Source organism: Dermochelys coriacea, chromosome 2, assembly GCF_009764565.3.
Source record: "Dermochelys coriacea isolate rDerCor1 chromosome 2, rDerCor1.pri.v4, whole genome shotgun sequence".
NCBI lineage: Eukaryota > Metazoa > Chordata > Testudines > Dermochelyidae > Dermochelys > Dermochelys coriacea.
The window spans coordinates 206,005,079-206,025,644 of record NC_050069.1 but is presented as its reverse complement, the minus strand read 5'-3'; the positions used below and the strand labels follow the sequence as shown (position 1 = coordinate 206,025,644).

Genomic DNA, 20,566 nt, shown 5'->3' with positions numbered 1-20,566 from the left:
GAATGCGCATAGTCTCACTGGCTTTAAGTTGGATTTCTCCTGTGCGTAAAGCAGGATTGTGGCCCATATGGACTAGAAGTCACAAGGGGAGAATTCTCTCCCTTGTTCCAGAAGAGCAATAGTTTGAAGCATCAAAGGAAGGCAAGACTGACAGCTCGGGGTGAGCTGCATCTGTGATCTCTCCTGAAGCCCCTACACGTAACAGACCTCTACCTCAGTATTACCAAACACCAAATGTTCAAAAATCATGAGTAGGCTCACCAGAAATCATGCAATTGGCTTTAAAATCCTGAGATTATGTAAAAATAATAGATTTGCCATTTTTTATTTTCCTTCTGCTTTTTAAGTGTTTAAGGTGCACCAAGGTCACATTTTGAAGCTTTTGCCACAGTCACAAGGGCTAGAAATTTACTTTTTCTTTAAGACTGAAGGCTGAAATCATCACATATCCACTTGACTCTAGGAGCTGGGGCTTTAAGGAAAACAAACAAAAGACAAAATCATCAGAGTGGGCAACATTGCTACATGCAGTCTTCACAGAATGGAATTCAGTTCACCCAACTTTAGACTGGATCATAGGCTATAATACCCTGCATTTCCCATCATCCTGCCATAGTTACTGGGTGAGCGGTACTTTATACCTTCATGAGTGCATTCCTCACATGACAGACTCTTATCTTCACCTCTCCCAAGTGGAACCCTGTGGTTCTACCACTCTCACCTGGATCCTGGAGTGACAGCCCTTGTTTCCAGCCATGTTAACACAAGACACCCAACCATAATTGGTACTTGCAAGAAGCTTTCCTCAGATCCTGTAACCAGTAGCTGAATGATTAAAGTGAGACTAAACAGCTCCTTCTAAACAGACAAATTGTCTGTTCACCCAAGAGCAGAGAAAAAGGTTAAAGCTACAGAAACTCTGCATGCTTAGGTCTTATTTGGAACTCTTAGCCGCCTTTGACATTGCACTGGGCCTGCGTCCCAGTGTGACTGCTCTTCTCGAACAGCCTTTGACCACTGAAGCCCCCTCCTTCTCTAAAGAAAGATTTTAATTGTTTAGTGCCCCTTGTATCTTAGGACCTGAGCCTTGCTGAACCAGGTGTGCAATTTTGCCTGGCCCCTGGAAGCAGCATCTTCCCAATTGATAGCCCAGTTCCCTTAACTCCCATGAAGTCTTTTCTTGTCGCTGGTCATTGTTTTGTTTCCTGCTTGCTCTACCTAAGAGCTCCTTTTGGTTTAACTCCTCAAGACACACTAAGCAATATCAAACAGGTAAACATAATGTTAAAAAAATAAAAAAAAGAAAGAAAGAAAGATCTTCCACTTGCTCCATGACAATGTAGCACAATAAGACGTTCATGCCTTGAACATATTTTTCTAAGTCACTTTATTGTTTAAAATTTCAGCACACTTGATCTTCAATTTATTTTTGTACCACTCATGAAATACTGCAAGAGCCATACTGCACTGTAGAGTATACACCTCTGCAACTCTAAATACTGATTTTCCCCTCCACCCCCCATGGGCAATGTAAAAAAGACAAAACAAAAACCTCAAAACTATATAAGGTAGTGACAGGAATTGAACCAATGCGGGTGTCCTTGTGACCACTTCACTTCCTCTCAGGATAACTTTTCCCCTTATAGCTAAGCAACTTGAAACTTGAGCATTCAGCCTAAGGCATATTTAGTAAGTCAAAGAAAACGTGGTCTCTCTGCATCAATGCAAGTTTCTTAATTCCAATCATAAGATACTTATTAGCATTGTAAGTTTTCCATTTAGAAGTGGAGGTGTTGTGCTGTAACTTTTGCTATTTTTGAGATATTTGTACACATATCCCTTCCCTCCCCAACGCAAATGGAATGTTAATAACTGACAGTTTAAATAAATAGGAAAAATTAACTAGCAACATTTAACTCCTGTCTTGGTTCTAGCACATATCACTGAAATAAATATAAAATTAATCATTGGTTTGTTGGGGCACTAAGGAAGTTTACTATATTTATAAAAATAAACCAGTGGAAGACAGTAATTTTTCTTATTCTGTCCCATGTTGCTATATTGCTACAGCTGAGAAGGCTCATAACACATGTCACACCTTTGTAGTGTACCTCTTTTTGACAGCTTCAGGAAAATTAGTTGGCACTTCTTTTCTTGTGCTTTTCAAACACAGATTTGCAAAAGAAAATAATGCCATATAACTGAAGTCACTGATTTAAAATTAAACAAGCTTTGTATTATTAAAGAGAGAGAGTGTCACCTGAAATATATATAGCACAGAAGAAGGAAATGCAAGGCAGATAAAGGACTGGATTTTCCTTTTAGGAAGTTTGTTATACGGCAAGTTTTTGTTTCATAATGCAAAATAAGTTAATACAAAATAAGGGTTCATACAACAAAAACCACTATTACTGCATAAACCTTTTCAACTGCTGCACAAAAAAGCTTAATTTCAATACCTAAAAATAGTTAAAACATTTTGGATCATCAACAGATAATCTTTTGAATATGAAAAAAAAAAGCGTTTCTTCTGTTCCATTAGAAACTGTCAGCACCAAACACTGAATCAAAAATGTTACAAAACTTGACACTATAAGTTGCTTCACAGAAAATTCTGCCAGGCTTCTCTACAGTTCGTCATGCTTGTATGTGAACTCCCTCGCAGATATAAATCCATCACGATCTTCATCTTCTTTATCAAATATGTCATCAGCCAAAACATCATGATAGCTGTCATTTACTGATGCTCCATGATTTTCAAATTCTTTCTTCAAATATGCTTTCACCTGTTGGGCAAAATAGATTAATAGTTTTTAGGACTGTCAAGCGATTAAAAAAAAATTAATCGCGCTTAATCACACTTAAATAATAATAGAATACCATTTATTTAAATATTTTGGATGTTTTCTACATTTTCAAATATATTGATTTCAGTTATTACACAGAATACAAAGTGTTCAGTGCTCCCTTTACATTTATTATTGATTACAAGTATTTGCACTGTAAAAAAAAAAAAAAAAACCAAAAGAAATAGTATTTTTCAGTTCACCTAATACAAATACTGCAGTGCAATCTCTTTATTGTGAAAGTTGAATTTACAAATGTAGAATTATATACAAAAAACCTCTGCATTCAAAAATAAAACAATGTAAAATTTTAGAGTCTACAAATCCACTCAGTTCTACTTCATATTCAGCCAATCGCTCAGACAAATATGTTTGTTTACATTTGTGGGAGATAATGCTGCCCGCTTCTTGTTTACAATGTCACCTGAAAGTGAGAACAGGCGTTCTCATGGTACTGTTGTAGCCGGCATCGTAAGATATTTACGTGCCAGATGTGCTAAAGATTCGTATGTCCCTTCATGCTTCAGCCACCATTCCAGGGGACAGGTGCCCATGCTGATGACGGGTTCTGCTCGGTAACAATCCAAAGCAGTGCAGACCGACACATGTTCATTTTCAGCATCTGACTCAGATGCCACCAGCGAAAAGTTGATTTTCTTTTTTTGGTGGTTCAGGTTCTGCAGTTTCTGCATTGGGAGTGTTGCTCTCTTTTAAGGCTTCTGAAAGCATGCTCCATACCTCGTCCCTCTCAGATTTTGGAAGGCACCTCAGATCCTTAAACCTTGGGTCGAGTGCTGTAGCTATCCTTGGAAATCTTACATTGGTAACTTTGCATTTTGTAAAATCTGCAGTGAAAGTGTTCATAAAATGAACAACAACACGTGCTGGGTCATCATCCGAGACTGCTACAACATGAAATATATGGCAGAATGTGGGTAAAACAGAGCAGGGGACATACACTTCTCCCCAAAGGAGTTCAGTCACAAATTTAATTAATGCATTATTTTTTTAACAAGCATCATCAGCATGAAAGCATGTCCTCTGGAATGGTGGCTGAAGCATGAAGGGCCATATGAATGTTTAGCATATCTGGCACGTAAATATCTTGCAATGCTGGCTACAAAAAGACTGATGCAAATGTCTGTTCTCACTTTGAGTGACATTGTAAATAAGAAGAGGGCAGCATTATCTCCTGTAAATATAAACAAACTTGTTTGTCTTAGCAATTTGTAAGTTGCACTTTCATGACAAAGAGATTGCACTACAGTACTCGTGTGAGGTGAATTGAAAAATACTATTTTTTTTATCAATTTTACAGTGCAAATATTTGTAGTAAAAAATAATATACACTTTGATTTCAAACACAACATAGAATACAATATATATGAAAATGTAGAAAAACATCCAAAATATTTAATACATTTCAACTGGTATTCTGTTTTTTAAACAGTGTGATTAAAACTGCGATTAATCACGATTACATTTTTTAATCGTGATTAATTTTTGAGTTAATTGCACGAGTTAACTACGATTAATCAACAGCCCTAATAGTTTTAATCATAAGACTTTATTAAAATTCAGTTAATGAAGAAGAGACAGGCCTAGGAAAAGCTATCATATTTGTTATGGGTGTACTAGACAATAAATAACTACTTCCCATTGTCACTAAGGATATAAGCTTGTCTGAAAGATTTCTGCAGCCTAACTCAGAGATGATAGCAAGGTCTTTGGTATCAAAGACAATAAAAATAGTAGGAACAAATCATCATAGCTTTAGGGTGTATGTCAGGAAAATGAGCCATGAAAGTGTGTCATTTAAGTTTGTCTGTCTGTACTGTAAAGTGAATATAACTAAAGAATAGAAATTTTTGGCTTCCAGTTATTTAGAGAGCAAAATAATTTCTCTTGCTCACAAATATCAGATGACAGTATAAGATCCACCTAACCAAAAAAAAGAAAAAAGAAAAGAAATCAACCTCAGATCTTTATCAACTTATTAGGTTGAGTTTCCACAAAAAAATGTATTTGGGAAACTGTCCACTACCAGCATTTACAGCAGAAACAGAAATCACTATATTAAAAAATTATTCTGACACCAGAAAAACCCCACAATAAAAAGCTTACGTATGAGACATGTATTTAAAAATTACTTAAACTCACTGCTGGAACATACCTATGCAGACTAGTATAAGTAGATAACCGTAACATTTAATTATTCTGAGTGACAACTCAATCCTCATTCAGTTGTTTGAAGTTTATCCATCTTAAATCCTGAGAGTTCTAAACCATATAACCTTCTACTGAGGTAGAAAGATACTGTAAATTAGGTAATTACAGATGACTTACTCTACAATACCCAAGATTTGTTTAGGATTGAATTAACACCAAGCCAATGGGTCATATCTTCCAGGTTTTAAAATCTCTTATCCACATCAGTACACCGCTTTGTGGCATTTGTTATGGTAAGTTAATAGGCATTAATATATTGATAATTTGAAAGGCTGGCTAACACAGTGCATTAGTGAACTGGATCAGTCTTTCAGCTCTAATTCCTGTTCTCGACTGAAAACAAAAAAGGAGTTTAGTGGTCTCACCTAGCTCCCTAATGCAGGAGTTCCCAAACTTTTTTCCTGAGGGCCAGCTGTGCAGCTGCAATAGGCATTGTGGCCCACTATTAACATCCATCCATCAGGGAGAGGGCACTGCAAGGCATGCGAGGTCCCTCGCCTCAGCAGCGACCAGGGTCAATGAGAGGATGAAAGGGCCAGGCAGGTGCCACAGCCAGCCCCTGCCAACACGCTCCACCGCAGCAGCATGCTGAGTGCCTTGAGCTCATCACCTGGCAGCCCTGCCCCAGTCACCCACGTAGCACCCTGGCCTGCCTCACACGCTCCGACTGCCCGGGAACGTGGGAGGGCTTGGGGGCCACCAGCATCAGGTGGAGGCAGTTGCTCAGGCTGAACCAACTGTTACCTTGATGGTCCTGATCATGACATTGTCCAGGTGGTAACAGAGCAGCACCGCCAAGCCCCAGCCCTAGGGGTGCTTTGGGGCTTATACTCCAGGATTCCCAAAGATACAAATTGCGGGGTGCAGCAGCTCAAAGCAGTAACAGCCACGAACCCTCTGGCCTCCTCCAGCTACCAGGGGAATCACCACTTTTCGGAGTGGCCCCTTCCCTTCGCCTCTGCCCAGTGGCTCTGCTTCACCCTCTGCCACCCAATAGGGCCCTGGGCTCTGGCCCTGGGTGGGGGCCATAGTCAGCTGCCACTCCACCAACATAAACAATTTTTGGGGGGCAAGGCAGCAACAACCCTCATGCGCCCACCGCCCCCAAACTCCACCTATAGTGAACCACCTGGGACTGTGTTGCGGCCTACAGTTTGGGATCCCCTGCCCTAATAGATGTTTTGGTTCATCACAAAAGATACATTGTATAGCTAGTACACACTGGTATAATTCAATCGGAAGGAAACAAGTCTGAAATACCAGGAGAGATCCAGGACAGGATTGTTGTACATGCAGAAGCCTGCCTGGCTAGAGTTTTTGATTTTCAGTTTAAAATAAAATAAACCACCACTTAAATATCCTTTAAACACAGATGATAAAACTAAGGGTTGAAACCTACAGTTCTTTCCACCATTAAGTTCTATATTCAAGCAGAGTCCCAATTAGAAAAGTGGCCAGCAGAGGACGAACAACGATGAATGCTGCGTCCTTTCAGGAGGGTCACATGATGAAGGGCCATCGGATGTTGGTGTTACAGCAGTAGGATTTGAAATCCAAGTTGTGGTACAAAAACCAAAAACTGACAAAGTTTAAAGTAATTTTTTAACTTCTAAAAAGTTCCAAGTCACACAAATTAATGTAAACATTCTAAGTGGTGCAAACCACACTTAAAATGGGCGACAGGAGGATGGATCACTTGATGATTACCTGTTCTGTTCATTCTCTCTGAAGCACCTGGCATTGGACACTGTTGAAAGACAGAATACTGGGCTAGATGGATCTTTGGTCTGACCCAGTATGGCCGTTCTTATGTTATGTTAACTTAGGCCTCCATCCTGCACCTATGCACGTGAGCAGTCTCTATAGACTCAGGGCCCTTTCCTAGCACTAGCTAGATCAAGCTATAGTGCAGTAGACCCTTTCTTGACAAATATCAGATTTTACTTCTTTTACTTTTTTTTTTTTTTTTTTTTTTTTTTTACTTACTTTACGAAAGGGAAGAGAGTAGCTAGTTAGCACACTCACCTCATCCTTGGATAGCTTCCAGTCATCATTAAGATCCATCTGTTGGAATGACTCATGAGATCTTGGTCCACTTCTAATTTCTAGAAGGTCAATGTTGAATATCAGCGTGCTCTCAGGTGGAATTTTTCCTACCGAAGATATTAAACGTTGAGACAAATTAAGTGTTACATTCAGTACTTAGAAAGTCCATCAATATTTGGGAAAAGTCTTCTGTTAATCCAGTTTCATTAAAGTTGTTTAGGATTGCTGGTGACTGAATTAATAAGGTAATGCCTCCGATGAAGTGAGCTGTAGCTCACAAAAGCTTATGCTCAAATAAATTTGTTAGTCTCTAAGGTGCCACAAGTACTCCTTTTCTTTTTGCGAATACAGACTAACACGGCTGCTACTCTGAAACCTATTTTGAATGGGGATTTAAATTAGGCTGACTGCGGACTGCACCGAAGGGTCACAGATACAACAGCTGAGGATAGCCAGAGCCTAAGAAAGCCCTGGCCATGTTCCCTATATCAGCAGCAGAGGAAAGGTATCACAGGACTGCTCTACGCTGGGGTGATCCTCTCATTGCTGGCTCTAGGGCTGCAGTGCAGAATCCCAACCTTTTAAATATGTTGCTGGTTAATCTGATTGGACCCGTGTGCTCAGTGTACATGCACTAAGTGAATTACTTCATTTTAGATGCTTGAATAGGCTGCTGATTTTCTGATGGCGACCCAGAAAGCAGTCCACTTTTGGCTCAAAATAGTTGGAATTTTTAAATTTAGCACACACTGGCTTTATCAACATTTTATCTTTTAGCATTTAGGTTAGTAAGTCAGTCGAATAATTTAAATGATTAACATTTTAACATGATTAATGTTTGAAGCACAGAGCTATCAGAAGCACATTTTCATCTTCGGCACAGCACTTTATTTTGTGACTGCTGTGCAAAGCCTACAGGAACAGAATACACATCCTTGCTTTTGTTCCCCAGACTATAGCCCCCTGCCCCCCAACAATATCCTCACAGCTCTGAAACAGTTTCCTCCATGTCATCTCTTCTACTACTTGCCTGATAGGGTGCTAATGATCTCCAGAAAGCTCAGATACTCTGAATCACAGTAAGAGAGATGCTAACAGCCTTTTAGCATGTGCAAGTGAGTAATGAGTCTTGGGAATACAACTGAAAGGGGACAGTGAGTGGGCGTGATTCTTCTTAGGGTTACAGGAAAGAGTGCAAGGGTAGCACCAAGGATGGAGGGCCTGGGGACAGCAGGTGTGCATTGAGGAAGTCAGCATGAAGAAAGAAAATGGACCGGTTATTCCACATACCTGCTGAGTATATTATTTGAAAAGATCTGTAGGAAGGCACACACTTTACAAAGTTTTCTGGAGCAAACTATTTCTTATGGCAACTGGCAGGTTTGTTTAATTCTTCAGCAGGCCTTTAAATATACAAAATAAAGTTGCACTGTATGCATTGACAATTCTTCCTTAGAAGTGTGGGGGCTAGCTTGCCACTGCCTTGTTTCTTATTTATTTACATTTGTGCTAAATAAGTGTCCATAAAGTGGCACCGAGTGAAAATGGTAGCATTTGACATCCTTTTTGTGTAGTTATTTACACCTGGGCACAGTAATAGAGAATTAGGTACCATGGGTGTCCTGCTGGCAAAAGACTAGCCAGGATGCATTAATTTAAATTACATGCTAAAAGCTTGCTTTGCCTTTTGCATCATTTCTGGAAGACAAAAAACAGTGCTTTTAGAAATTTTTGAATAGAAATTTAGAAATAATTGAAAGTTTTATTTTAAGGGAAAGTGTGTTTAGTTGCCCTCCACCTCTTGCTCCTCCAATTTTGCCAGAATACATACACACAGTATATGGAGTCAGGTATTCCCAATTCCTAAACTAGTTTTGTACTATGAGAAGGCATAGTAGGAGTGTTAAATTTCCTCAGAGAATACTTACTCCATCTGCATTAAAGGTCACACATTGCCTTAAATCCACATGACACAGGCAATCCCCAGTGACGCAAGTACTTAGCCCTATTAACTGTTCAAATAATAATATTTTTTAAAAAAAATCACGTAATGTTGTAGCCCAACAGCTAGCTATCTCCAGTTTGTACTCTCTTGTCCCAACGAGACATATGGAAGTGTTTACCATCTTGGAAAGTGAAAAATCACTGCTAAAGCTTGATAAAGTGAGGCAGAGCCACATTACCACCATCAATCCTGATAAATCAATCCTACAGCAGAGAGACAAGTCTTTACAGTGGATATACGTACGGCTGTGCTGGGGTCTGATCAGTCACACTACACCTTGTTGAAGGAGTGCAATAGCTGACTTCCATTCAGGGCAGGCTAAAATGATGAAACAATTAAATGCCACTGGATTTCCCAGTGGTCTAACAAACAGAGAGGCAGAGGACTGATGCAATTGCAGGTGTGTATCAGCACCAGTGCCATAGAAGCATACTGAGAAGACAGCAAGGAAGGCCAACAGCCAGACGGAAAAGAACTTGACATTGAGAAAGAGCTAAGGGAGAGAGTTTTTGGGTTGAGTGCTGGCTGGAAAGAGGCTTAGATCTCCTGCTGCTTGATTCCTGTTTTGTTCAGGAAAACAGGACTTTATGTACATTCTTTTTAAAGAAGCAGGACTGCATCAAAGAAATGTCTGACTCCTATCAATTTCTCTTCCTAATGGAAACAACTTACAAGACCTCAAAAATCTGTTAACTACTTAGGACAAAAGAGTAACAATACAAGTTTAGGAATGCATTGAGCTTGAGGAGGATTTTGAAGTATTACCTTTCCCTTCTTTTCCATAAGCAAGGGATGGAGGAATAGTTAGTTGTCGCTTTTCTCCTACACACATATCCTTCAAACCTTTGTCCCAACCTTTAATGGCTTCCTTTATGCCAAGTGTAAACCACATAGGTTGACCATTGTTATGCTTGTGGCTGAAAAATATGGAACAAAATATTTTAGTCCCTAAACTGTTTAGTATATCCATGAAGATTACCCATTATACTAAACTGAACAGGCTCATACTGCAGAGTTACAGAATTAAACCCCTAAACAATAACTTGGCACCTCTTTAGTGATAGCAGACCCAGACCTTGCACTTCTAAAGCATATTAAAAAGCAGTGAAATTAAAAATAAAACAAAACCTCATTCTACACATGAAGATGTTGGTGCCTAGAGCCAGCACATTTTCTTTTTGTACTGGAAGCAGCAAATCTAATAATTGGTATCTCTGATCACTGGTTTCCGTTTAGTTACTGATCATTGTAGAAATGGAATCATACTGTTAAGAACACACAGTCACAGCTGTATTGATTAGTTGGTAGACAATAAAGCCTGAGATTTGTTTCTGAACCTTGATAGTAGATTGTAAAATATGTAGTATGTTTAAAAGTGTTAACTGTGTTTGTCTTTTGAAATAACCATGTCAGGTAGGAACATACAGAAGCCATTATGAACCAACAACACTACACAATAGATGTGTAAGTTTAGCACAGAGGAAATAAATGGATACAGGGAGAAATTTAAGTTTAGATAGGTAGAACGTAATCCCTCCCTTCCAAACTGAAATGTGGCTAGTACACCCAGGGCGATAACCACTGTAGAGCATGCCATAGGATTCCTAGACACCAATCCAAGCTCTTAAGCACGTGAGTAATCACAGTCATATTTAACAAAATGTTTAGAAAAAATTAAGTCAATAAAATTGGACTGAATTCAATCCCACTGACTTCCATGGGACTTAACATGTGCTTAACTTTAAGTGCATGTTCAAATACTTACTTAGATCTGAATGGGACACTTGCATATTTCAAATAAAGAACATGCTCAAGTACTTTGCTGAAATGGTGCCTTAGCAACTACAAGACTCAGGACCTTTACTTTAGGTATTATTCAGAAGTCACTGCTAGTAGCTCAGTGCTGTTGTGTACTATGATGGAATATTAGTTGTAGTACTACAATATAAAAAAGTGTCTCAAAAACCACTTTATATAGCATTTAGGTTTTCTACAAGGTCTCCCATCCAAATAGTGACCAGGCCCAATCTTGTTTAGTTTAAAATTTAAGCACTTCAGACCTGTGCAGTTAGAATCTTTCTTAAACCAGTACAGCTGGTTGAAAACATTGTGAAAATTTGTCACCATTTTCATAGCTATATTGTTTTTATCTGATTTTTCTGACCAGCTGTATTTACCAGATACTGAAAGAAAACACTTCAAAAAAATATAGAAATTAGTCATCAATGGACAATTTGTTAGAAGAAATGACAAACATTAATAAAATTCCTTTACCAGAGGCATAAAAGGCTATCTGTAAGAGATAACTGGTCAAAATTTACTATTTGGTGAGAGATTTTAGTTAAGACTGATCTGTAAAGAAAGAACAAGCAGTCTGTACTAGTTGGACTCTTGTAGAAAGACATATTTTGGACCTAGCCTGAAAATATTTAAGCTTGTTCATTGCTCCTCATCGCCATAGCATCTGACTTTCATGTAAACTCAGTATCAGTAGTGAAGCTGACTTCATGGAATTTCTGGCTCTTCTCCCTTTTGGGGATAAAATGTCTGTTTAGAAATAGATTTTTTTTTTTGGTTGATTAGTTTCAAGGATGGGGGGTAGGGAGGAGAGGGGAAGAGTGATGTTTAGATAGAAGATGTCAATGTCACAATTATCACTTTTCCTGTAATGGAAATTACTTTTTAAAGTGAAAGGTTCTGCAGAGTTTCCTCGAGATAGATTCTGGATTGGCCGGATCTCCTCTGGAAACTTGTTCTATAATGAGATGTCCCTTTCTGCACATGAGAAGCCCCACTGAGCTACTCAAGACTATTTATGAGCATAAAGTTACTCATATGTATATTTGCAAGATTGAGGCCAATACCTGAATCGCCCCCACCCGCTGTAAAAAAAAAATCGTTACTTAAGGCCCCCATCCTTCAAGGGGTTCCATGAGGGTCTGTCTGTGTGGAGCAATTTGGATGTTTAGGTAGCTTTATTTTTGGGTCTTCATTGGAAGTGAGGGGGAAGGAAGGGGGGAAACACAGATCACATCCTTAAAACAAAAACAAAAACAAGTATATTCCATTAGTTATATTGCAAGTGAGGGAATTAATTAGGGACACTTTATTGTTAAAATGAGTATATTGAGGCACAGATACATTGATGGGATTTAGCTGTTTTATACATATATCCTGGTGCCATGGAGCTTAGGCAATCACTATCCACACCTAATCTCTTTTTAAAGATCACCAAAATTGCCGAGAAAAGCTTTAAACCAGCACCTAGTCTCTTAGCTACACGTATTTATCTTCCATGCTTGAAAGAGTTACTTACGTGGAGTGAAACATTGAACCATCTTTTTCCAAGTAGCCTTCATAATGCACCAACAGCATATCCCCCCATTTGGTTTTCCTCTGACAAATGAATGGCTTCTGGAGCACCTCAATCTTCACTTCTGCTTCTGGGATAAGAGCCCCAGTCACATAGGTAACAACCACACAGAAAAGGGGAGCCCCAAATGCAACCCTCATCCTTGAGTCACAGCAAAGGCTATTTTCTCAAAAAGAAAAAAAAATGTGGATGAGGGATGCGTAAAGGAGTTTTATACAGCAGGGAGCCTGGAGCAAGGATCCTCACCACTCCTTCCCCTGGGTCAGTTACATCCAGTGCTTTTCGCAGCCGCCTTAAAGTGCCCCGAAAATTGTCAGCACGAGAGGATTCGGTCTTTACTTGCACAGCGATGCGGCCAGGCGCTGAGTTTTGCAGGGCACTTAAGGCAGGTTTCGCTATAACTGACTCAGACTTCAGGCTCCCCAGGGGCTCCAGCCCCCTGCAGAGGTGGGTGGTGCTAGGGGAAGAGGAAGGAGCCACCTCCACCCTCGGCTCATCCCTCCCCAGCCGCAGCAGCACGCAGACGTGGCAAACTCGTCCTAAACCAGGCTCAAAACTCCAGCTGGCTACCCCCAGCCCACAGGAGCCGGGCTCCTCTCTCTCTGATTGGTTCTCTCTAAGGGGCGTGCCATAAAATGTCGCTGTCTATTGGGACGCAGGCCTGTCTGTCGTCCCTCCCGCCCAACCGACAGCCGGCGCCGATCAGCGCTCGGAGAAAATCATCGGTGCTCCGGGAAGAGAACGCTCGTGCACAATCCGGCCTTGTTGGAATTCTCACACAATTGAATCGGCTCCCGTGCGCCGCCGATTGGGTGTCGCTGTTGCCGGAGCAGCATTCTTATTGGTTCCCGGAAGCCACCGGCTTTGGGCGTTCCCTTCTCGAGTCCGCGCACGCTGGTCACGTGGTGGCTCTTGCGGGGGTGGCCTGCGCGGTCCGCCGCGTCGCGGGGCTGCGGAAGGCTTTGGTTGCGCGCAAGAAGCGTAGTGCGGGAGGAGGCAGGCGGGCAGGGAGGGTCTGTATGAAGCAAGCCCCAGGATGGTCCTGGGCGTCGGTGGCTCTGCGGTGGGGCGCAGGGGGTGGTTGAAGGCTTAAAAGGTCGCGGGGGTGGGGGGGTGTTCCCCTGTCCCGAGCAGAGCTGGATGGGGCGGCCCTTGCCACCATGGAGGGGGTGCTGTACAAGTGGACCAACTATCTGAGCGGTGAGTGCCTTCCCCTCTTCCTCCAGCCCTGCGAGCGGTGCCTGCCCGGGCAGGCTGGGCGCGCCGGGACGGGGGTGGTGGTCACCCGGGACGCGATTCTGTAGATGCGGGAGTTGCTTTGGGGGACAAAAGTGCATGTTGGATCCTGCTGACTTTTAGCCGTAGGGTCCCAAATCGTTCCCTCGCTCGGGAGAGCCAGACTAGCCGCTCCCACTGAAGCGGGAAAACCGAACCCTGGCACCTCCCGGAGAGCATGGCTATTGTCAAACCCTGAGTCTGGCACACGGACCCAGACATAATTTGTCTCCCAGCTAGTGCAAGAATTCTACAAAAACACATACCTGGCGCCCGGGTCTTGTCAGATCCAGCAGTGTTTTAGCCATAGACATCTAGATTTTATTGCATATATGGAGACAAAGCGTACCTACTTCACCATGAAAATCCGGGAACTGGTACAGCCTTGATCCTGGAGGTTGTACAGCCTTGTATTTCTAATGCAAAAAAACCGCGAAAACAAATGTTGCTATTTTATGACAGGTTTCAGAGTAGCAGCCGTGTTAGTCTGTATTCGCAACAAGAAAAAAGGAGTATTTGTGGCACCTTAGAGACTAACAAATTTATTTGAGCATAAGCTTTCGTGAAGTGAGCTGTAGCTCACGAAAGCTTATGCTCAAATAAATTTGTTAGTCTCTAAGGTGCCACAAATACTCCTTTTTTCTTATTGCTATTTTATGGCACCCAAAACCAATAGACCCAGATACATAGGGCTGCCAGCATTGTATCTTAAAAATAAGAGACTGCTTTCTTAGCACCCCTGCTTCTCCCATCCTCCTAATATTATTATTATTATTATTTATTATTATTATCATCATTAATCATAATAATAAGCAGTAATACTCACCTACATTCACCAGAGGTATTTCTTGCTGATTTGTGCAGTATTCTGATCTCGTTGTACAGAGATGGGGAAAAAATAAGGGACATCCCTGGTAATAAGGGACTTGCCAGCCCTACCTATAACCCAGACCATAAATGCTGTAAAAATCCAGGTGTGGCACTGGAGTCCACCTGGATCTTGGCTGTCTTTAGCCACAAACTCCAAAATGTACAATCTAAATAGAAAGCCATTGTAGCAGCCTCAACTTTATTGGCAAAATCTGCATCTGGATGCAACCCAGCCCCAGTCTAAAGCTGGTGCCCTGAGATTTACATAGCAGTCTCAAGACACACATCTTCCATTGAAATGTGCTTAAAATTAATGGACGAGCTAAATCCTCTAGACTGTTTTGGAAATCTCAGTCAAGAGCTGATTGACTAAAACTACACATAATGCGATTTTCTACTTTTGCTAGATGAGATGGGTCCCATTTCTGTGTTCTGGTATAAAATTAGGCTGTATCTAGAAAAGTCAGGAGTTAAGTTTTGTTTATTGTAGCTTCATTTAAAATACGACACGCATAGATTTATCTGATATGAAAGGACACATGCTGTCTACAGAATTGTGAACCCCAAACATTCAAAAATCCTGACTCAGGCCCCCCTAAAAATAATAATTTTGGCTTGAAAAATCAGGAGGTTTTTTTTAATTTAGTTTTGAATTCTTTTTATTTTCCTTCTTGAGTTTTGAATTGTTAGGGTCACATTTTCCAGTGTTTTTCAGCAACCATTAGGGCCAAACACTTCTTATACATTTTAAAAAAAAAAAAAAAGCTGAGTCTGTTGTATTTATGGTGGTCCAGAAACTGTGGCTTTAAGAAAAACTCCAAATGTGAGATCACTACATGAGGTCTATCTACAAAGTTAAATTTTGAGGATCTAAATGGGGGAAAAAATGGGTAATACGTGCAGGATCCTGGTCTACTTGTATTTTTCCCCAGTGCCAGTGATGTACCGGGTCCAGATGTTTATGGTGAAGTAGAAGCACTTTGTCTCCATTTATGCAATAAAATCTAGAGATCTGTGGCTAAAACATAGCTGGATCTGATAAGACCCAAGTGCCAGGTATGTGGGGTTTTTTGTTTTGTTTGTTTTTTTGTTTTTGTTGTTTTGGTATTCTTGCACTGGATTGTGATGGGGCTTGAATTTTTCTGGTTAAGTCGCTGTTTTCTGGTAGAAGCAGCTGTTGTCTACTTTGATGGTAGAGTTTGGGACTTGAAGCCAAAAAAATGTACTGAGCTGTGATGCCTTGTAATTTGAATTTTTCAGTTAAATTTCAGCAACTGGCATTTCTTCTCTATTTAGCCAGTAGAGTTTTGGGATTAGTTGGTTGTCTGTGTTTTTTTGTTTGTCTGTTTAATCCCAAACTGGATCCCCTGGGATCCAGATGCTGGCTTCGTGTTCTTCTGCTACTGCACTAGATAGCAACTTGATTTAGGTTTATTGGTGCACTAGGAGATGCTACACTTGTTCTTCTCTTTACACAGATTTTTGGAGATTGGGTTGAAAATTGGCAGGATCCAACTGACAGATGTTTCTCCAGTGCTATTGTCCCTCTGTGCCTCAATTCCCCTCCGTAAAATGGGGACAATAGTACTTGTCTACCTCACAAGGTTGTTCAAAGGATACATATATTAAAAAGACTGTGAATTGCTATGGCATCTCTCATATAAGAGAGAGGTTTGGGGTTGGGATACATTAGGGTCCACATTTTTTTCATTGAAATAGGAGCAGCTACATTTGTTTTCTGTTTGGATTTTATAATCTGAGGCTCAAAATTGCCATATGGAAATGGAAAAAAATTGCTATGATCCTGCTGGATCCAGGTTTTTGCATAGCTTGGGACACATTAGGGTCTATAATTTTTTGGTGCTGTAGGAGCTGATACACTTTTTTTTTTTCTGTTCATTCAATGGAATTTGGGGAATGAGGGCCAAAACTTGCAGGGCTCCAGTAGGTGATAGATCTGGGTTTTCATGTACTGTGATATGCCAAAGACAGAATATTTTAGTGCATTCAGAGCAGCTAGACTTGTTGTCTGTTTAGGAAACTGAGGCCAATCCAGGTTTTTACCGTGCTCATACTCTGGGGTGTGTCGGGTTTGCGTTTCTTGGTACAGTAAGAACAGCCAGACTTGTTTTCTATTTTGCTGGGACTTGTGGCCAAAAATCTGCAGGATCTATCAGGATTCAGCTAGATCCAGACTTACTTTAAAACACAAAACGAAACAAACTAATTGAAACACACCTGAATCAAAATCCATTTTCATAAAGAAGGGAGATGCTTTGAAAATCTCAGTAAAACTAATGCAGAATGAGGGCGTCTCCCTTCTCTAGGTGTGTAAGACTTAGGAAGTCTGAGTACCCAGTGGGCCCACACAGAGAGGGAGACTGTGATAGATGGTGATGTAATTTTCTCTTTAGTGGCTATGCCAAACCCTGGCCCTGCCACTGAATTTCACAGGTCAGTCTCATCCGTACCTCTTCTTTTGTTATTACTTAAATTATAAATTCTTTAGGACTATGAAGTATTTTTGTTCTGTGTTTGTAAAATGCTGAGTAAATTTTCAGTTGTGAATAGTGTTTCTGTAATAAACAATGTAGTGCTATGGAGGCAATATATAATGGGTATAATGTACTAAACAGACAAGTTCCTGTTACGTTATAAAGTGCATAACCATATAATACAATGCTGAACAAACATAGAGTGGAGTCAGATTTCAGAGTAGCAGCCGTGTTAGTCTGTATTCGCAAAAAGAAAAGGAGTACTTGTGGCACCTTAGAGACTAACAAATTTATTAGAGCATAAGCTTTCGTGAGCTACAGCTCACTTCATCCGATGCATCCGATGAAGTGAGCTGTAGCTCACGAAAGCTTATGCTCTAATAAATTTGTTAGTCTCTAAGGTGCCACAAGTACTCCTTTTCTTTTTATAGAGTGGAGTGTGGCATTTACAGATTGATTGCTTCCAAGAAGAGGAGAAGTAGAACTGTGACATGAGAGCCAGCAGACTATCCTTTCATAGAAAATCAGACATTAGGATGGAGAAAAGAGTTGTTAAATCATGTGCAATAGTTACCTCTGCCAATACCGGAATTCGCCCTCCAATACATGTTCCACTGCCTTATCCAAACTAGATGTGCTGCATAGTGTAAATATTATATATAAAATGTGTGCAAAATATGATGGGACCCTGAGTACTACAAAGATAAAGTGTTCAGAGTAGCAGCCGTGTTAGTCTGTATTCGCAAAAAGAAAAGGAGTACCGGTGGCACCTTAGAGACTAACAAATTTATTAGAGCATAAGCTTTCGTGAGCTACAGCTCACTTCACTGGATGCATTCGATGAAGTGAGCTGTAGCTCACGAAAGCTTATGCTCTAATAAATTTGTTAGTCTCTAAGGTGCCACCGGTACTCCTTTTCTTTTTGCGAAAGATAAAGTGTGTAACTGTTCAAATCTTTTTCTATCTTTCTGTACCACGAATCTGTAATGCCTTGTTTCATATGATCCAAGATCATATGAGACATTCATGGAAACAGCAAGCTTGTTTAAAATATTTGAAAAAGTGTGCCTTCCTTTTCTCCTAAGAGAGCAGAGGATGGAGTCTGCTGGGGGTCATCATCTCCAGTGGTAATGTTTCTATCACTGACACTCATGAGAGAAGATGAAATTTGCCTTGAAGTTTTTCCAAAGTCCTAACGAGTGGTGCCTCCACGGTATTTTAATTTTCAACGCCCTCTCTGTTTGTTTGTTTGTTTTTTTCCCCTGAAAACTTCCTTCTCCCATATATCCAGTTTATCAAAGATAATACAAATGTTTGGGCCCAGTTCTCAGCTGCTGATGTAATGGGTACACCTGCAAAAACCATGCAAGCAAAGTATATACACCTTATAAAAGGATATGTAGACTCTCAATTACTAGGTTTGAACACAGAGGCAGGATCATGTGTTCACAAAACTTGTGTGAACAATGAGACCATTCCTGTCTCCCTCACCCTGCTAATTTGAGAGAGTGGGAAGCCCAGCACAATTTCCACTGAATTATTAAACCTAATACCGTCACAGGGTTTTTAGAAACTCTAACTAGTCCGCTCTAAACACCTTCAGAGTTGGAGGTATTAAATATTGGAGGCACAGAGAAGGAACTTGTCTGAGGCCAAAAAGAATTTGTGTGATTATCTCTTGATAAAACAGAATGTGATCCAGGAACTGAGTCCATTAGATTAGACCAGGTCTTTCTGTCTAATGTGAATCGGACCTACTAAATGTGAGCTGACATACATTCTGAAACAGCATTCTGACATACACAGCACCAGTTTGATTCTTGACTGACAACAATCAAGACATTTTCTTTTTGTGTTAGTTGGTTTGAGTAGGTTAGATGAAGTACACAATGGTGTTGCACTGAGGCTCAGATCCTCAAAGGTATTTAGGCAACTAATTCCTGTTGACAGCAATGGGAGTTAGGTGCCTAAATCCTTTGAAGATTTGAGCCTGAGTGCTTTGGAAGCTGATTTACATAGATGTCTGAAATAGAGCCATAGCCCAATGTTTGTCTTGGACCTAGTTTACATCTTAGAAGTTACTTTTGCTGAGTCTTAGGAGACTGACTTTTTTTAAAAAAAAAAAAACAAACTGATTTCAGACAAGACTTTTATAGAGAGTAAATTACCATTTATTATGGAGTATAAACAGCCCATAGGGAAGTACATGCTGAAGATGGGGAGCACCTTCCTTTAATTATGTCGGTAATAGCTTGGTACTTCCCAATGTTCTTACTTCTCATGTTCAAGGTCTGAAGTTAATTGAATCTGAGTAGAATTTTACTTGAGATCAGCTTGCCAGAGTCTGTGTCTTAACTTGAAGATTAAAAATGTCTTCTAAATTAGAGATGGCAAGTACTGATTACATCGACTGGCCCATCCATATGCAAGTGCAGAATTATTCTCAGCAGTACATTTTTCTAGCACTTTACCTAGTCTCTTAACAGTTACATGTGAAGTAATTTCCACCATTTCCCTTAGGAAAGCTATGCTACAGTCTAATGCTTGCTCCCAGACCTTTTCTTGGTATGTAAATGTTCCAGTAATTTAATTTTATAACTCTTAATTATACCTTGTTGTACCAACCCTAAATTATTCCTCTTCCTTGAAATGTTACCCCTTCAGATACTTGCCATGGTTAATCATGCTACACTGTACCAAATATAGTTATCTCTTTGAATCTTTCTTTGAGTCATTCCCTCCAATAAGCGTTACAGCTGTTGCCCGAATTGCTTTCCGTTTGTCTGATTTTTAATATGCCAAGACCTAAAACTGAACAGCAAATTTCAGGCTGAATATAAAGTTCTAAATCACTTTTTTTTCTTTAATGCCATCATATCACATTGAAACTTGCATCTTAATAAATTCATTTTTTTTAAATTAAAACTGCAAAGAACACTAACTGATAGAGGCAGATTCTAAATACATAGGCTAACATTTTCAAAAGTGTCTCCGAAATTTGCATGCTCAATTTAAGACACCTGGTGCCTGAGTTTTCAGAGTGCTGAGTATGCACCGTTCCAGCTGACATCAACCCCTTCAGAGAATGGCAGAGACTTGATTTTTTTCCCCCTCCCCCCATCTAATCCAGGGGAAAACTCCTTCCTGACCCCAGACATGGTGATCAGTTAGACCCTGAGCACATGGGCAAGACCCACTAGCCAACGCCTAGGAATAAATTCTATGTAGTCACTCAGAGCCCTCCCCGTCTAGTATCCCATCACCAGCTGTTGGGAGATAGTTGATGCTGGCAGTTGCAGATCGGCTACGGGCCATTGTAGGCAGTCATCATAAACTTATCAAGCTCAGCCTTTAAGCCAGTTAGGTTTTTTTGTCCCTACTGCTTCCTTTGGAAGGCTGTTGCAGAACTTCACCCCTCTGATGGGTA

The 20,566-nt window shown here is 40.5% G+C and overlaps 2 protein-coding genes across 6 annotated transcripts in view; one reads left to right on the top strand and one right to left on the bottom strand.

Annotated features, from left to right (window-relative positions):
* Positions 1-1,368: 1,368 nt before the first annotated feature.
* Positions 1,369-12,777, bottom strand: FKBP14 (FKBP prolyl isomerase 14). 3 transcript variants are annotated; one of them, XR_006279339.1, is made up of 5 exons: positions 12,443-12,777; positions 9,892-10,043; positions 7,101-7,228; positions 5,193-5,408; positions 2,698-2,786 (listed from the first exon to the last, which is right to left on the bottom strand). XR_006279339.1 is itself a non-coding variant. In XM_038388272.2 (4 exons), the coding sequence occupies exons 1-4, from the start codon at positions 12,637-12,639 to the stop codon at positions 2,628-2,630; spliced, it is 636 nt and encodes a 211-aa protein (XP_038244200.1). In that variant the 5' UTR covers positions 12,640-12,777; the 3' UTR covers positions 1,369-2,627. The 3 variants fall into 3 exon arrangements, 2 of the variants coding, with proteins under 2 accessions (XP_038244200.1, XP_043365047.1); XM_038388272.2 differs by lacking the exon at positions 5,193-5,408 and having other exon boundaries at positions 1,369-2,786; XM_043509112.1 differs by lacking the exons at positions 2,698-2,786; positions 5,193-5,408 and adding an exon at positions 7,010-7,027 and having other exon boundaries at positions 7,062-7,228.
* A 593-nt stretch (positions 12,778-13,370) lies between these two features.
* Positions 13,371-20,566, top strand: part of PLEKHA8 (pleckstrin homology domain containing A8) — a 42,176-nt gene continuing 34,980 nt past the window's right edge. For 2 of the 3 annotated variants that reach the window (XM_043509111.1, XM_038388254.2), the window contains exon 1: positions 13,398-13,699. In XM_043509111.1, coding sequence (XP_043365046.1) covers positions 13,660-13,699 — 40 coding nt within the window. In that variant the 5' untranslated portion in view covers positions 13,398-13,659. Of the gene's footprint in view, positions 13,700-20,566 lie in introns of all 3 variants that reach the window. The other variant, XM_038388253.2, reaches the window with a different exon arrangement.

Bases quoted from the DNA above. Each gene is read 5' to 3' on its own strand.
- FKBP14 (XM_038388272.2), bottom strand. From the start codon at position 12,639: ATGAGGGTTGCATTTGGGGCTCCCCTTTTCTGTGTGGTTGTTACCTAT. The intron at 10,044-12,442 runs GTAAGTAACTCT...CATATTTTTCAG, and splicing joins GGTTCAATGTTTCACTCCAC to CCACAAGCATAACAATGGTC. The intron at 2,787-7,100 runs GTGAGTGTGCTA...TTTGCCCAACAG, and splicing joins GGAAGCTATCCAAGGATGAG to GTGAAAGCATATTTGAAGAA.